The sequence below is a fragment of the Heterodontus francisci genome, chromosome 5 (assembly GCF_036365525.1).
Source record: "Heterodontus francisci isolate sHetFra1 chromosome 5, sHetFra1.hap1, whole genome shotgun sequence".
Lineage (NCBI taxonomy): Eukaryota > Metazoa > Chordata > Chondrichthyes > Heterodontiformes > Heterodontidae > Heterodontus > Heterodontus francisci.
The window spans coordinates 73102901-73120807 of record NC_090375.1 but is presented as its reverse complement, the minus strand read 5'-3'; the positions used below and the strand labels follow the sequence as shown (position 1 = coordinate 73120807).

At 42.8% G+C, this 17907-nt stretch overlaps 2 protein-coding genes across 6 annotated transcripts in view; one reads left to right on the top strand and one right to left on the bottom strand.

Moving 5' to 3' along the window:
* nbn (nibrin) overlaps positions 1–17001 on the bottom strand; it is a 92057-nt gene extending 75056 nt beyond the window's left edge. Inside the window, exons 1-3 of one of the 4 annotated variants that reach the window (XM_068031631.1) lie at positions 16852–17001; positions 3103–3236; positions 326–474 (exon numbers count right to left, since the gene is read on the bottom strand). In XM_068031631.1, coding sequence (XP_067887732.1) covers positions 326–474; positions 3103–3236; positions 16852–16885 — 317 coding nt within the window. In that variant the 5' untranslated portion in view covers positions 16886–17001. The remainder of the gene's footprint in view (positions 1–325; positions 475–3102; positions 3237–16851) is intronic. The other 3 variants (XM_068031628.1, XM_068031629.1, XM_068031630.1) reach the window with 3 other exon arrangements.
* A 3-nt stretch (positions 17002–17004) lies between these two features.
* The window catches only part of decr1 (2,4-dienoyl CoA reductase 1, mitochondrial), a 59715-nt gene continuing 58812 nt past the window's right edge, over positions 17005–17907 (top strand). The window contains exon 1 of one of the 2 annotated variants that reach the window (XM_068031633.1): positions 17005–17167. In XM_068031633.1, the coding sequence (XP_067887734.1) occupies positions 17090–17167 (78 nt within the window). In that variant the 5' untranslated portion in view covers positions 17005–17089. Of the gene's footprint in view, positions 17174–17907 lie in introns of both variants that reach the window. The other variant, XM_068031632.1, reaches the window with a different exon arrangement.

Here is a 17907-nt window from a genome sequence, read left to right as displayed (position 1 = left end):
CTGCTAAGTCTCTTCAACTCGCCACACTTTAGCCCCGCCTTTATGGCTGTCCGCCAGCTCTGGCGATCACCGGCAACTGACTCCCACGACTTGTGATCAATGTCACAGGACTTCATGTCGCGTTTGCAGATGTCTTTAAAGCGGAGTCATGGACAGCCGGTGGGACTGGTACCAGCGACGAGCTCGCTGTACAATGTGTCCTTGGGGATCCTGCCACTTTCCATGCGGCTCACATGGCCACACTCAATGAAATAGGGTAGACCAAGTTCAACTGCTAATCATAATTTTCAGTCAAACTTTGATAAAAAAGGCATATAATTATTACCTGAATTTGCTTTGAAAAACTCCAAATGTGATGAATTCTCCTGACTTCAGGATCCTTGGGCTGTCATTCTGTAAACGCTCTTCATTTACAAAGGTTCCATATTTTGAAATATCTTTTAATGTCAGTACAGAGGTTCTGGCAGCTTGGGTCTTTAAAGAAACAGGAAACAAATTTAGAATGCTAAACATTCAAGGTTAAGATCTTTATTCCGGGTGTTGTGATTCTGTTTTGCTGTTAGGATAACAGACTAATTTTTTTAAAATGTAAACTACAAATACAATTGGCATGTACACATTGCAAACTGGTACATTTATGATTTTATAAAGAATTTTACACAATATATTACTGAATTCTCTGCAAACTCTCAACATCATAAAGAGTGTTAGAATACTATTCTTGTGTCTTAGATCCCCGAGTTACCAGGTTGAATTTTTGGTTACAAGCAGACACTTTGTACTGAGTTTCTCCTAATCTGACATCATGAAGTTCTATTGTGACCTCACAAATGGGGAATATTGGCCTCTATTTGCTGCTTTTACTTGTGGTGTTACACAAGTGGAGCTGCATACAAAGGTTTTATTTGCAAATAACTTCTTGCCTAAGTATAAAAGACCAACAGGGGCAAGTGAGACTAATCAGTAACAGTAATTTCTAGTATCTTGGGGAAATTTAGTATGATAGACCTCCCTTCTGACATTTTTACATCCCCACAGAAAAATGAAAAACAAAGTATACTACCAATCCCAATGTGCATTTGGGTCATTTAATAGCAGGATAAAAAAAAAATCAGCTATTTGGACCAAAGGCTGATGCACTATCAGATCGATGTTACTTTTTAATGCAAACATGTATGACTGTGTGATTATTTGCTGTATTTTCCTAACAATAATCAGTCGTTCAATTATAATCACTTGGCACAGTCATCTCAATCATAATGGCAACTTCATTGCACTGTTATATTCGGCCTCTTCTACAATGAATCAGATTCTGTAATCATTTTGTAAAGTCATAAATTCCCCTCAAAAGAATAAAATTAAACCAATAAAATAGAGGCAAATGAAATGAGATAATATAATTTACACTTCCTAAAAATGTTAGTATTCTTTTTGAAATTCGATTTCTATGCTCCATTTCTGTCTCTATTCGGTCCTCATTCAACAGACTGTATAAGCCATACACCTAGGCTGCACCTGTTATCTGTCGCAAACAGAAGGCATAGTCTCGAACAGACATTTCTACTTATTTTCCAAAAGTGACGAAGAAATAATGAAAATTACTTTCGCCTACAGCAGTTTTCTAAAAGTGTTTTTCAACTCTCTCTTTCCAATTTGAATCCGTAGTGGAGTTCATCATTCTATCACAACAGCAAAATGTCAGATTTCCTGATTTATAAAGGTGTTCACTGTAGGTACAAGGCCATTTTTTGTTAAATCTAGAACTTTCATTTATCTAGTTTTGTTAAGGACTGAATGGAAAACAGGATTTTTTGGAGTTACTTCCTACACATTGCAAATATAATCTGTGTTATTTAACTGTACATAACTATAGAAGTGCAGTGAACGATAACTTGAGTATTGCTGAAAAGAGAGACATTTTGTCAAAGCTTTTCGTCTTACACTCATCAGGACATTTCACAAGAATATCAATGTAAGGGGAAGCTGTATGAGAAGAGTGTGCTGATTAGTTGGCAAGTGGACTCTGATTGGTAGAGGCATTGCCATGGAGAATACACCAGTTTATGGTGACTGACAGTTAACTGCCACGCTTAGTTTGAAATATAAACCAGGCAGCTTGACTCTGATTGGTCAAGGCATTGCCCTGAGGAATGAACCAGCGAATGGCTGTCACTTATTTTGTTTAGCTGAAACAAGCATAATGTGTGTACATGTTCTTTCTGTCTGCAAAGAACAGGGCCCTGTGTATTAATATATGTAGCTTCCAGTATGGGCAAAAGCGCCACACTACGAGCCCGACTGACAATCTTAAATTGGTTGTAAGCATAATTCCTAGCACACTGAGGGAACTGCAACGGGTACAAGCCGTATCCAACCAGCCCGAGCTTGCAAGACTCAAAACACAGTTCCCAACATTAGATGTGATTCTGCAATTGGACAACATTTGCTAAATAATCCTCTGTGTGCTAGGAATTACTCTGACAACCAATTAAAGATAGTCAGTCGAGCTCGCAATGTAGCGCATTTGCACATACTGGAAGCTCCATATGTTAATAGACAGGGCCCTGTTCTTTGCAGACAGAAAGAACATGTACATTGCGCCTGTTTCAGCTAAACAAAATAAGTGACGGCCATTCGCTGGTTAATTCCTCAGGGAAATGTCTTGACCAGAGTCAAGCTGCTTGGTTTAAATTTCAAACAAAGCTTGGCAGTTAACTGTCAGTCACCATAAACTGGTGCATTCTCCATGGCAAAGCCTCAACCAGAGTCCACTTGTCAAACAGTTAGCACTCATCTCATACAGTATAAATTTGTTGCTTCCCCTTACATTATTCTTGAGAAATGTCCTGATGAGTGGAAAATGAAAAGCTTCGACAAAACGTCTCTATTTTCAGCAAAACTCAAGTTCTGTACTATCAAATAACGATTTGAATGATAATTTTTAATTGAAACTTAACTGACAATTAGTGACCAAAGTGGTGGTTAATGAAGCTCAACAAACTGTAATGATTATAAAATTGTAAGTAGCAACTTAAGAGTGTAACAAGAGGAAAGTAGTACCATTGCATTCTACAAAAGTAAAATTGAAAAGTGATTTCTCACCAGATTTGCAGCAGGAAGACTAACTGTAAGTGCAGCATGTGAACGACTAATGGACTGATCATCACGTAGAAGGATTGCACAATTCTTTCGACCAACTACGTAATCTATACCAACCAACAAACGGTAGGGTTCTTCTGGAACATGAATAAAATATTAATAGGTGCAAAAACAATGGGTGAAAGTGGAACTCGAGTTTACTGACTTTAATTAGAAGGACAACCTTAATAATAATCCTGAAAAATATCAACTACAGCTGTGCATACTCGGAAATTATCAACATTATTGGTTGCACTTCAATTCTTGCAGGAAATATATTCAACAGAGATAAACAAGGTATTTCCTTCAATAATAATAGTTTCTGACAACACCATAATCGGGCTTACATAGGACTCCAGTCTTCCACTACACAATTGACTCAATGACCTCAAGGTAGCTCGGAATGGGCAATAAAGATGGCTTTATCATTGCTACCTACATTTCAAAGATCAAATTTAAAAAATAATTATTGGATTTAAAGTGGTAATTTATGGTCAGCAATTTAATCCATCATTTTCTATTCATACACTTAAAAAAAAAGATATGCTGCATTAAAAAATCTTTAACCTGAACTTTTAATTATAATTTTATTCAACTTATTAAGATGCAGTTGGACTTGTAGACATAAATGTAAAATCGTAGGATTGGTGACTTTTCTACTTTTAGACCCATTAACAATTTTAATCCAATTTCTTTTTGAACTTCTATTGCCAGTGGTAACTTTTCCATATTCTCCTCAGGTACTCCTGCAGTCCAACTTTTACCTTCCACTTGTAGATACTCAGACAACTATTTATTAAGCAAGTCCACTTTTCCTTTGTCGCGAAGTGGTCCCAGTCCTATGGGAATTTTTACCTTTAACATGAGAATATAAGAAATAGGAGCAGCAGTAGGCCAATATGGCCCAACGAGCCTGCTTCACCAGTCAATGCGATCTTGACCGATCTTCGGCTTCAACTCCACTTTCCCGCCACTCCCCATAACTCTTGATTCCCTGAGACACGAAAAATCTGTTTATCTCAGCCTTAAACATATTCAATGATGGAGCACCCACAGCCCTCTGGGGTAGAGAATTCCAAGGATTCACAACCCTTTGAGTGATGTAACTTCTCCTCATCTCAGTCCTAAATGATCAGCCCCTTCTCCCATGCCCCCATGTTCTAGATTCCCCATCCAGGGGAAGCAACCTTTCAGTGTCTACCCTGTCAAGCCTTGTATGTTTCAATGAAATCACCTCTCATTCTTCTAAACTCCAGAGAATAAAAGGACCTATTTACTCAGCCTCCCATCATAGGACAACCCTCTCATCCCAGGGTGCAATCTAGTGAACCTTCGCTGTACTGCTTCCAATTAAAGTATATTCTTCCTTAAATATCAAGATCAAAACTGCACAATGTACTCCAGGTGTGGCTCAGAAAAGCCCGGTACAGTTGTAGAAAGAACTCTTTATTCTTGTACTCCAATCCCCTTGAAATAAAGGCCAACATGTCATTTGCCTTCCTAACTGCTTGCTGTACTTCCATGATAACTTTGTGTTCCTTGTACGAGTACACCCAAATCCCTCTGAACATCAACATTTAGTTTCATGTCTTTTCAAAAATATTCTGCTTTTCTATTCTTACTACCAAAGTGAATAACCTCTCATTTCCCCACATCATACTCCATCTGCCACCTTGTTGCCAACTCACCTAACCTGTCTATGTTCTTTGCAGCCTCTGTGTCCTCCTCATAGCTTGCATTCCCACCTAGCTTTGTATTGTTAGTAAACTTAGATACATTACTCTCTGTCTCTTTGTCTAAGTCATTAATATAAATTGCAAATAGCTGAGCCCCAGCACTGATCCTTGCGGCACTCCCCTAGTCACAGCCTGCAAACTTGAAAATGCCCTGTTTATCCCTACCCTCTGATTCCTGTCCCTTAACCAATTATCTATTAATGCGAATACCCCCAAATCCATGAGCCCTTATCTTGCATATTAACCTTTTGTATGGCACCTTATCGAAAAACTTTTGGAAATCCAAGTATACTAGATCTATAGGTTCTCCTTCATCTACCCTACTGGTTACATTCTCAAAAAACGCTAATAAATTTATCAAATACAATTTCCTTTTCGTAAAACCAAGTTGACTTTGTCTGATCATACTATGATTTTCTAAGTACAATGTTACGACTTCCTTAATAATAGATTCCAGCACTTTCCTGACGACTGACGTCAGGTGAACTAGCCTGTAATGCCCTTTTTTCTCTTTCCCTCCTTTCTTGAATAACTTCCAATCCACTGGGAATGTTCTAGAATCTAGGCAGTTTTGGAAAACCATAAACAGTGCATCTACTATCTCTGCAGCTATCTCTTTCAGAACACTAGGATGTAGGCCATCAGATCCTGGGGATTTGTTGGATTTTGGTCCCTTAAATTCTCTAGTTTTTCTCTGCTGATATCAATTACCTTAATTTCCTCACTCTTATTAGGACCCAAGTTACCACCCTGTTTCTGGTATGTAACTTGTGTCTTCTACAGTGAAGACAGACACAAAATATTTGTTCAATTTCTCTGCCACTTCCTCATTTCCCATGATAATTTCTCTTCTCCGCCTCTAAGGGACCGACGTTGACTTTAACTACTCTTTTTATATACATGTAGAAGTTCTTACAATCGGTTTTTATATTTCTGTGCTTATAAAAGCCACAACTTTTCAGTCTACATTATCCAGAGTTTTCTTTTGATTTCCCTTTCCGAACAAAAATGCCTGTATTTTGTGGTTTCTTCTGTATTAGCCCCACTGTATTTATCATGTGCCTTTAAAAGTAGAGCCCAATATAAGCTTAGACTTGAGGACAAATAAAAGGCTGATATAAAACTCAAAATCGAGGGAGTACTGCATTGTCGGAGGTTGCGTCCATTATATAAGACATTAAACTGAGGTGCAGTCTGCAGGATTCCAATGCACCATTGTTACGATCAGGTGAGAAAAGAATCTAGGGCTCCCCCTCAGCCTTCACCTGGTCTTACCGTAACAGGGTTTAACTTTAAACACACCGTTTTTTTAACTTCCCCTTTGTGAATCCTTGTTCACTGCTTTTCAATTGTAAGGCAAAGAAACCAGCCAAACAGGTTTTATTAGGTTTAAAGAAGGTTGAACTTTATTAAACTTAAACTCTAATTTGGTTAAAGCTTATTAATACACGACGCGCCCATGCTAGCATGCATATGCGATAAACACACATGCAGACAGAGACAGAAAAGAGCAGAAGAAATAAAGTGGAAAAGTTTGAGGCACTATCTGAAGATGGTTTTGGTTACTGTTCTTCGAGCTCGCTGTAGAGTCCTTGATTGTAGGTAAGGTCTTGTTTTTCGTTGGGGCCCAGTATTCTTCTTAAACCTTGTTTGATGTAGGAGACTTTTCTCTCTTGAGGTTCACGTGTCTTCAGTGGGTCCAGAGGCTTGTGAGAAAGAGATAGGAGCAGACAGGACAGGTCTTCTCAGTCCAGGAGCAAACAGGCTTTTTCTCTCAAACTGTCTGTACTATTCAAAAAAACTCAGGTTGCCCAGCAGGTTAATCATGTGACTAGCTGGTTTGACCACGTCTGTTTGTGGATTCGGCAATCTTAGCAGTCATCCTGGAATGTGAGCTTCCTCACCTTCAATGTCTGGTGATCAAAGTCAATTGTGGGTTGAATGTGTCAGGGAATGGTCCTTTATCTCCACAAGCACTGTCAGTTAGTATGTAAATGTTTATTCCAGCAACAGCTGATCTGTTCAACAAGTTATTTCCTCGCTCCAGCAACTGTTTAAAATTAATGTTCATATGACAAAATTAACATGCCTCTTTCTTGGCAGGTGGGAGTCTGCATGACAACTAATCAAACAGCAAATAGCTCTTTGTTTCCTGGGCAACATTTCTCCCTCAACCAAAATCACTAAAAACAGATCAGCTCACTGTTCATCTCTTTTGCTGTTATAGGGTCTAGTTTTGTCCAAACTGACTGCTACATTTATTTGCATAATAACTGATCTTTAAAAAGTAAACAATTGATGCTGCCCAAGTCATAGTGAAAGAGAAGATAGCTGAAACCTTGGATGGGCTAAATATTAATAAAAGGGGTATTAGGTAGGCTGGCTGCACTGCAAGTTGATGAGTCACCAGGACTGGATGAGATGCATCCGAGGATACTGAGGGAAATAAGGGTGGCAATTGCGGAGGCACTGACCATAATCTTCCAATCCTCTTTACATACGGGGTGCTCTCAGAGGACTGGAGAATTGCAAATGTTACAGGCTTGTTCAAAAAAGGATGCAAGGGCAGTCAGTTTAACCTTAGTGGTGGGAAAACTTCCAGAAACGATTATTCTGGACAAAATTAACAGGCACTTAGACAAATGTGGAGCCAGCACAGATTTGGGGCGGCACAGTGGTTAGCACCGCAGCCTCACAGCTCCAGCGACCCGGGTTCAATTCAGGGTACTGTCTGTGTGGAGTTTGCAAGTTCTCCCTGTGACATCGTGGGTTTCCGCTGGGTGCTCCGGTTTCCTCCCACAGTCAAATACTTGCAGGTTGATAAGTAAATTGGCCATTGTGAATTGCCCCTAGTATAGGTAGGTGGTAGGAGAATTGAGGGAAGGTGGGGATGTCAGGTAATATGGGATTAATGTAGGATTAGTATAAATGGGTGGTTGTTGGTCAGCACAGACTCAGTGGGTCGAAGGGCCTGTTTCAGTGCTGTATCTCTCGATGATTCTATGAAACTTAACTAACTTGATAGGGCTTTTTGATGAGGTAACAGAGAGGGTTGAGGGTAATGTGGTTGCTGTGGTGTATATAGACTTCCAAAGGCATCTGATAAAGTGCCACATAACAAGCTTGGCAGCAAGGTTAGAGCCCCGTGAATAAAAGGTACAGTAGCAGCATGGATATGAAATTGGCTGAGTGACAGGACACAGAGAGCAGCGATGAACAGTTGTTTTTGGACTGGAGGTAGGTATGTTGCGGTAATAGACCCCTGCTTTTCCTGATATATATTAAGGACCTAGACTTGGGTATGCCGGGCAGGATTTCAAAATCTGTGGATGACACAAAACTTGGATGTATTGTGAACTGTTCGGATGATACTGATAAATTCCAACAGGACACAGACAGGCTGGTGGAATGGATGGACAAACGGTAGATAAAATTTAATGCAAAGAAGTGTGAAGTGATTAATTTTGGTACAAAGAGCAAGGAGAGGCAATAAAAACACAAGGCGCAATTCTAAAGGGGATGCAGGAGGATAGAGACCTGGGAGCATATGTGCACATATCATTGAAGGTGGCAGGGCAGGTTGAGAAAGCGCTTAATAAACATACGGGATCCTGGGCTTTATAAATAAGGGGATAGAGTATAAAAGCAAGGAAGTGATAATGAACCTGTACAAAATACTGGATCGTTCTCAACCGGAGTACTGTGTCCAGTTCTGGGCACCATACTTTAGGAAGGATGTGAAGGCATTCGAGAGGGTACAGGTAAGATTCATGAGAATGGTTTCAGAGATAAGGAACTTCAGTTATGTGGATAGACAGGAAAAGCTGGGGCTGTTCTCCTTGAAGACAAGAAAAGATGAAGAGATTTAATAGAGGTGTTCAAAATCATGAAGGGTCTGGACAGAACAGACAGGGAGAAACATTGGCGGAAGGATTGAGAACCAGAGGACACCGATTTAAGGTGATTGGAAAATAAAGGAACAGTGACATGAGGAAAAACTGTTTTACGCAGCAAGTGGTTCAGACCTGGAATGCACTGCCTGAGAGTGTGGTGGATTCAATCGAGGCCCTGAAAAGAGAATTGGATAATTATCGGAAGAGAAAAAAAAATTGCAGGGCCACAGGGAAAAGGCGGGGGAGTGGGACTTGGTGAGTTGAACTTTGAGAGCCGACACAGACACGACGGGCTGAATGGCCTCCTTCTGTGCAGTAACCCCAAAGCAGTTCCAGCACTTATCCTTCCTTATTGGACGTATCTTTATTACTACAACTCTCTACCACAAATCTCTCTAAATTACCTACGAATCTTATGATCAATTTCTTTCTAATTATTCAGCGGTGTACAACTTTCTTTTTTTGCTAATTAAAGTGGAGAATGTCAGTGTTGGAGAATGTTCACCTTTTTGAGGTAACAACTATCAGCATCACAGACTCCCATGACTTTTATAGCAGAAGGCAACCATTCTCCCATTGTATCGCTGCTGGCTCTTTGCTTAAGCAATCCAAAATTTATCCCACTGTCCAGTTCTTACTCTATAGCTTTGCATCTTACTTTCTTTCCAACTTTTATCGAACTTTCCTATAAAAATTGCAGTGGTTTCTGACTTAATTGTGGTCAGTAGCAAAACATTCCATGCTGCAAGAGCATTTTTCATTAACAAGGTCACTCCTCCCCCTTTTCACTTTCTCCCAAAAGCTTTACAGCAAAACTATTTAGTTTCCAGAATTGGCCAGGCTGAAGCCAAGTTTCCATAAAGGATGTAAAATCAAAGTCCTACAATCTAACTGCTCCCTCTGGTTCCCTGACTTTATTTCTATTGCTTTGTGCATGAAGATATGAATATAGCAACCTTGCACCAATTATAACATAACTTTTATCTGCTTCAAGAGGTAACACCAAGTATACTACTTTAAACTACTTTTGCTCTTTCACTATTATTCCCAACTCTTCAGCTAGCTCAATTAATAATTTTAAATTTTAAGAACATAAGAAATAGGAGCAGGAATAGGCCATTCAGCCCCTCAAGCCTGCACCGCCATTCAATAAGATCATGGCTGATCTGTCCCAGGCCTCAACTCCTCTTTCAGGCCTGTTGCCTCAACTCCTCTTTCAGGCCTGTTCTGCATAACCCTCCACTCACTGAGAATTTAAAAATCTATCTACCTCCTCCTTAAATACATTTACTGACCAAGCCTCCACAACTCTAAGGCAGAGAATTCCAGAGATTCACCATCCTCTGAGAGAAGAAATTCCTTCACATCTCAGTTTTAAATGTGCGACCCCTTATTCTGTAACTATGTCTCCTAGTTTGAGATTCCCCCACCAGTGGAAACATATTCTCAACATCTACCCTGCCAAGTCCCCTTAGAATCTTATATGTTTCAATAAGATCACCTCTCATTCTTCGAAACTCCAATGAATAAAGGCCTGACCTGTTTAGCCATTCTTGATAAGACAGCCCCTTCATCCCAGGAATCAGCCTAGTGAACCTTTTCTGAACTGCCTCCAATGCTAGTATATCCTTCCTTAAATACGGGGACCAAAACAGTACACAGTACTCCAGGTGTGGCCTCACCAACACCCAGTACAGTTGTAACAAGACAAACTCTAACCCCCTAGCAATAAAGGCCAAAATGCCATTTGCCTTCCTAATTACTTGCTGCACTTGCATGCTGACTTTTTGTGTTTCATGTACAAGAACACCCAGATCCCTCTGTACTGCAATATTTTGTAGTCTTTCTCCATCTAAATAATAATCTGCCTTTTTAACCTTCCTACCAAAGTGGTTGATCTCACACTTTCCCCACACTGAACTCCATCTGCCAAGTTTTTGCCCATTCACTTAACCTATTTATATCCTTTTACAGATTATTTGTGTCCTCATCACAACCTGCCTTCCCACCTATTTTTGTATCGTCAGCAAATTTGGATACACTGCACTCTGTCCCTTCCTCCAAGTCATTAATATGTAAATAGTTGAAGACCCAGGACCGATCCTTGTGGCACAGCAGAAGGTGGAATTTGAATTCAATTAATAAATCTGTAATTAAAAAGCTAGTCTAATAATGGCCATGAAACCACTGTCGATTAGTCTGGCCAACATGTGACTCCAGAGCCACAGCAATGTGGTTGACTCTTACATGCCCTCTGAAATGGCCTAGCAAGCCACTCAGTTGTATATAACCACTACAAACTCAATAAAAAGAAATGAAACCGGACAGACCACCCGGCATCGACCTCGGCACCGGAAAGACAATGGCAAACCCAGCCCTGTCAACCCTGCAAAGTCCTCCTTACTAACATATGGGGGCTTGTGCCAAAGTTGCGACAGCTGTCCCACAGACTAGTCAAGCAACAGCCTGACACAGTCATATTCACTGAATCATACCTGACATACAATGTCCCAGACACTGCCATCACCATCCCCGGGTATGTCCCGTCCCCATGAAGTCTCTTGGCATCGCCTGCTGATTACCACCTACCGCCCTCCCTCAGCTGATGAGTCAGTACTCCTCCATGTTAAACAGCACTTGAAAGAAGCACTGAGGATGGCGAAGGCACAGAATGTATTCTGGGTGGGGGACTTTAATGTTCATCACCAAGAGTGGCTCAGTAGCACCACTACTGACCGACCTGGCCGAGTCCTAAAGGACATAGCTGCTGGACTGGGTATACAGCAGGTGGTGAGGGAACCAACAAGAGGGGAAAACATATTTGACCGCATCTTCACCAATCTGCCTGCTGCAGCTGCATCTGTCCATGTCAGTATTGGTAGGAGTCACCACCACACAGTCCTTGTGGAGACGAAGTCCTGCCTTCACATTGAAGATACCCTCCATCGTATAGTGTAGCACTACCACCGTGCTAAATGGGATAGATTTCGAACAGATCTAGCAATGCAAAACTGGGCATCCATGAGGAGCTCTGGGCCATCAGCAGCAGCAGAATTGTACTCAACCACAATCTGTAACCTCATGGCCTGGTATATCCCCCACTCTACCATTATCATCAAGCCAGGAGACCAACCCTGGTTCAATGAAGAGTGCAGGACTGCATGCCAGGAGCAGCACCAGGCATACTTCAAAATGAGGTGTCAACCTAGTGAAGCAACAACACAGTACTATCGGCGTGCCAAACTGCATAAGCAGCGTGCGACAGACAGAGCTAAGCGATCCCATAACCAATGGATCAGATCTAAGCTCTGCAGTCATGCCACATCCAGCTGTGAATGGTGGTGGACAATTATACAACTAACTGGAGGAGGTGGCTCCACAAATATCCCCATCCTCAATGATGGGGGAGCCCCGCACATCAGTGCGAAAGATAAGCTGAAGCATTTGCAACAATCTTCAGCCAGAAGTGCCGAGTTGATGATCCATCGCGGCCTCCTCCTGAAGTCCCCAGCATCACAGATGCCAGACTTCAGCCAATTCGATTCACTCCGCGTGATATCAAGAAACGACTGGGCACTGGATACTGCAAAGGCTTTGCCCCCTGACAATATTTCAGCAATAGAACTGAAGACCTGTGCTCCAGAACTTGCCGCGCCCTTAGCTAAGGAGTTCCAGTACAGCTACAACACTGGCATCTACCCAGCAATGTGGAAAATTGCCCAGCTATGTCCTGTACTCAAAAAGCAGGACAAGTCCAAGCAGGACAAGTCCAACCCGGCCAATTACCGCCCCATCAGCCTACTCTCAATCAGCAGTAAAGTGATGGAAGGTGTCATCAACAGTGCCATCAGCGGCACTTGCTTAGCAATAACATGCTCAGTGACGCTCAGTTTGGGTTCCTCCAGGGCCACTCAGCTCCTGACCTCATTACAGCCTTGCTTCAAACATGGACAAAAGAGCTGAACTCAAGAGGTGAGGTGAGAGTGACTGCTCTTGACATCAAGGCAGCATTTGACCGAGTATGGCCGAGCAAAACTGACGTCAATGGGAATCAGGAGGAAAACCCTCTGCTGGCTGGAATCATACCTAGCGCACAAAGGAAGATGGTTGCAGTTGTTCGAGGTCAATCAGCTGAGCTCCAGGACATGACTACAGGAGTTCCTCAGGGTAGTGTCCCAGGCACAACCATCTTCAGCTGCTTCATCAATGACCTTCCTTCAATCATAAGGTCAGAAGTGGGGATGTTCGCTGATGATTGTACAACGTTCAGCACCATTCATGACTCCTCAGATACTGAAGCAGTCCGTGTAGAAATGCAGCAAGACCTGGACCATATCCAGGCTTGGGCTGTTAAGTGGCAAGTAACATTCGCGCCACACAAGTGCCAGGCAATGACCATCTCCAACAAGAGAGAATCTAACCATCTCCCCTTGACATTCAATGGCATTACCATCACTGAATCCCCCACTACCAACATCCTAGGGGCTACCATTGCCCAGAAACTGAACTGGAGTAGCCATATACCTACCGTGACTAGAAGAGCGGGTCAGAGGCTAGGAATCCTGAGGCAAGTAACTCACCTCCTGACTCACCAAGCACAAGTCAGGAGTGTGATGGAATACTCTCCACTTGTCTGGATGGGTGCAGCTCCAACAACACTCAGGAAGCTCAACACCATCCAGGACAAAGCAGCCCGCTTGATTGGCACACCAACTACAAACATTCACTCCCTCCACCACCGAAGCACATTGGCAGCAGTGTGTACCATCTACAAGATGCACTGCAGCAATGCACCAAGGCTCCTTAGACAGCAACTTCCAAACCTGCGACCTCTACCAACTAGAAGGACAAGGTCAGCAAATGCATGGGAACACCACCACCTGCAAGTTTCCCTCCAAGTCACACACCACCCTGACTTGGAACTATATCTCCGTTCCTTCACTGTTGCTGGGTCAAAATGCTGGAAATCCTTTCCTAACAGCACTGTGGGTATACCTACCCCAAATGGACTGCAGCGGTTCAAGAAGGCAGCTCACCACCACCTTCTCAAGGGCAATTAGGGATGGGCAATAAATGCTGGTGTGGCCAGTGACGCCCACATCCCATGAATGAATTAAAAAAAAGCCAATCCTCAATCCAGGCCAACACATTACCCTCAATACCCAGAGCTCTTATTTTGTGCGATAACCTTTTATGTGGCACCTTATCGAACGCCTTCTGAAAATCCAAATACACCACATCTACCGGTTCCCCTTTATCCACTCTGCTATTTTTTATTCATGCATGGGATGTGGGCATTGCGGGCTAGGCCAGCATTTATTGCCCATCCCTAATTGCCCTTCAGTAGGTGGTGGTGAGCTTCGTTCTTGAATCGCTGCAGTCCATGTGAGGCATGTACACTCACAGTGCTGTTTGGAAGGAAGTAACAGGATTTTGACCCAGCGACAGTGAAGAAATGGCGATATAGCTCCAAGTCAGGATGGTGTGTGACTTGGAGGGGAACGTGCAAGGTGGTGGTGTTCCCATGCAGTTGCTGCCTTTGTCCTTCTAGTTGGTAGAGGTTGCTGGTTTGGAAGGTGCTGTCTAAGAAGCCTTGGTGCATTGCTGCAGTGCATTTTGTAGATGGTACACACTGCTGCCATTGTGCGTCGGTGGTGGAGAGAATAAATATTTGTGGATGGGGTGCCAATCAAGCGGGCTGCTTTGTCCTGGAAGGTGTCGAGCTTCTTGAGTGTTGTAGGAGCTGCACCCATCCAGGCAAGTGGAGAGTATTCCATCACACTCCTGACTTGTGCCTTGTCGATGGTGGACAGGCTTTGGGGAGTCAGGAGGTGAGTTACCCGCTGTAGGATTCCTAGCCTCTGACCTGCTTTTGTAGCCACGGTATTTATATGACTACTCCAGTTCAGTTTTTGGTCAATGGTAGCCCCTAGGATGTTGATCGTGGGGGATTCAGCAATGGTAATGCCAATGAATGTCAAGGAGAAATGATTAGATTCTCTCTTGCTGTTGATGGTCATTGCCTGGCACTTGTGTGGCGCGAATGTTACTTGCCACTTATCAGCCCAAGCCTGGATATTGTCCAGGTCTTGCTGCATTTCTACACGGACTGCTTCAGTATCTGAGGAGTCACGAATGGTGCTGAACATTGTGCAATCATCAGCGAACATCCCCACTTCTGACCTTATGAATGCAACAAGGTCATTGATGAAGCAGCTGAAGATGGTTGTGCCTAGGACACTACCCTGAGGAACTCCTGCAGTGATGTCCTGGAGCTCAGATGACTGACCTGCAACAACCACAACCATATCCTCAAAGAACTTTAACAAATTTGTCAAACATGATTTCCCCTTCATAGAACCATGTTGACTCTTTTTGATTGTATTATGTTTTTCTAAATGTTCTGCTATTTCTTCCTTAGAATGGATAGATTCTTGCTACCCAAGGGTATTAGGGGATGTAGAGGATTGGTTAACTGACAGGAAGCAAAGAGTGGGAATAAATTGGGCATTTTCAAATCGGCAGGCTGTGATGAGGGGATCAGCAAGGATCAGTGCTGAGGCCTCAGCTATTTACCATCTATATAAATGACTTAGATGAAGAGACAAGGAGTAATGTATCTCAGTGTGTTGCTGAATGAAAGCTAGGTGGAAAGGTAAGCTGTGGGGAGGACACAGAGGGGCTGAAAAGAGATAGACAGGTTAGGTGAGTGGGCAACAAGATGACAGATGGAGTATAATGTAGGGAAGTGTGAAGTTATTCACTTTGGTCATAAGAACAGAAAAGCAGAATTTTTTTGAAAGGATGTAAAACTTGTGAATGTTGATGTTTGAGAGACTTGGATGTTCCATTGCAAGGAATGCAGAAAGTTAGCAGGCAGGTACAGCAAGCAATTAGGAACACAATTGGCATGTTGGCCTTTATTGCAAGGGGATTGGAGTACAGGAAAAAAGTCTTGCTATAATAGTACAGGGCTTTGCTGAGACCACATCTAGAATACTGTATGCAGTTTTGGTCTCTATATTTAAGGAAGGCTATACTTGCATTGGAGGCAGTACAGCATAGGTTCACAAAATTAGTTCCGAAGAAGGGTCACTGACCCGAAACGTTAACTCTGCTTCTCTTTCCACAGATGCTGCCAGACCTGCTGAGTGAATCCAGCATTTCTTGTTTTTGTTTCACAAAATTAGTCCCTGGGTTGAGAGGGTTGTCCTATGATGAGAGGCTGAGTAAACTGGGCCATATTAACTGGAGTTTAGAACAATGAGAGGCAATCTCATTGAAACATACAAGACTTTGAAGGAGCTGGATAGGGTAGATGCTGAGAGATTGTTTTTGCTGGTTGGAAAATTTAAAACACAGGGTACAATCTCAGGATAAGGGGCCAATCATTTAGGACTGAGAAATTACTTCACTCAAAGTGTCTAAATCTTTGGAATTCTCCACCCCAAAGGGTTGTGGATGCTCCATCATTGAATTATGTTAAGGCTGGGATAGACAGATTTTTGGTCTCTCAGGGAATCAAGCGAGCAAGCAGGAAAGTGGAATTGAAGCCCAAAGATCAGCCATGATTATATTAAATAGCAGAGCAGGCTCCATGGGTCTACTGCTGCTCCCATTTCTTGTGGTCCTGACAGCAGAGGTGGGTGGATGGTGTTGGGATACAGATCAATCAAGATCTCTTTAAATGACATAACTGGCTCATGGGGCTGAATGGCCTGCTCCTGTTCGTGTGTTCTTATTCCATATCCTCTGAGTAGGTTTCTCCATCCCACAGATTATATAACTCATCAACGCCAGATGGACTTTATCCCTCCTGCCCAGCCTAATGGCCTTTCAAAACCGACCTCCATTCAGTTTCCTCCCAACCACATAGCCAGCTGCCTAACGCATTGGTCAAAGGACCTGGGCCCCACGGGCGGCGACAGGAACACACTCGTTCGCACCGCCCGGGTTATTTTGCGCTGCAGACAAGGCGCACGTTATTCTCGGTCTGCTCGTGCACGAATCAACCATCCGGGTCCTTAACACCGGTGTAAATAACACAAACAACAAACGGAGACCATAAACAAATTATGCAATACCTCCAGCCGAACACAACGGCACCAACGACCACATCGCCGACACAACAACAACTGACCTCCGCAGTCTTACGTCATCACAGCCTACCCCACATGACCCCCAGGAGACAGAGGAACACGCGCCACGATGGGACGGACTGGCTAGCGAGCCACACGTGACCGATCTGGTCACGGGACGGAGGCAGTAGAGACTGTCAGGCGGATTGTTAATAAAGTTCGAGGAGTTTGAATTGATGAAGAGATGGCTGTTTGTGTCCCTCGTAAACTGTTGAGTTTGTGGTACAGATTTATTGTGACGCCGGCTCGGCTTAACAGAAATGTGCGGGTGAGATGCTGCTGGGAACGTGATTTAATGAATAAGGAGTATTTCTGTGCGTCAGTTAGAGACTGGTCCAGGAAAAGATGTCAACTTTGAAGAAATGGTTCATTTTACACCCGGGCCTTTAAAGGATTGTATTTTTTATTTTAAAAAAACTGTAAATGCTGGAAATACTTAGCAGGTGTGGCAGTGTCTGTAGGGGGAGAAATATTTAACGTTACAGGTCGATGATCTTATACCAACATTGAAGAGCGTTAGAGAGGTAAAAGCAAAATACTGCAGATGCTGGACATCTGAAATAAAAACAGGAATGAAAATGCTCAGCATATCAGGCAACATCTGTGGAGAGAGAAGCCGAGTTAACGTGACCTTTTATCAGAACTAATTCAAGAGGTAACTAGTGTAAAGCAAGACCTCTGGATGTTTTTTTAATGTCCAGTACTTTACAGCCAATTCATTATTTTTGAACTGTAGTTAAAATGTAGAAAACGTAGCAGTTAATATGTGCAGCAAGGGCTCACAAATTAGTGAGGTAAATGAAAAGTCATTTACTTTATCTCTGCCCCCCTCACTCACTCCAACCTGTCCCCCTCTGAACTTGAGGCACTCCGTTCTCTCGGGTCTAACCCCGACATGGTCATCAAACCTGCAGACAAGGGTGGTGCTGTTGTTGTATGGCGTACCAACCTCTACCTTGCAGAAGCTCAACGCCAAATCAGACACTTCTTCCTACCTCCCTC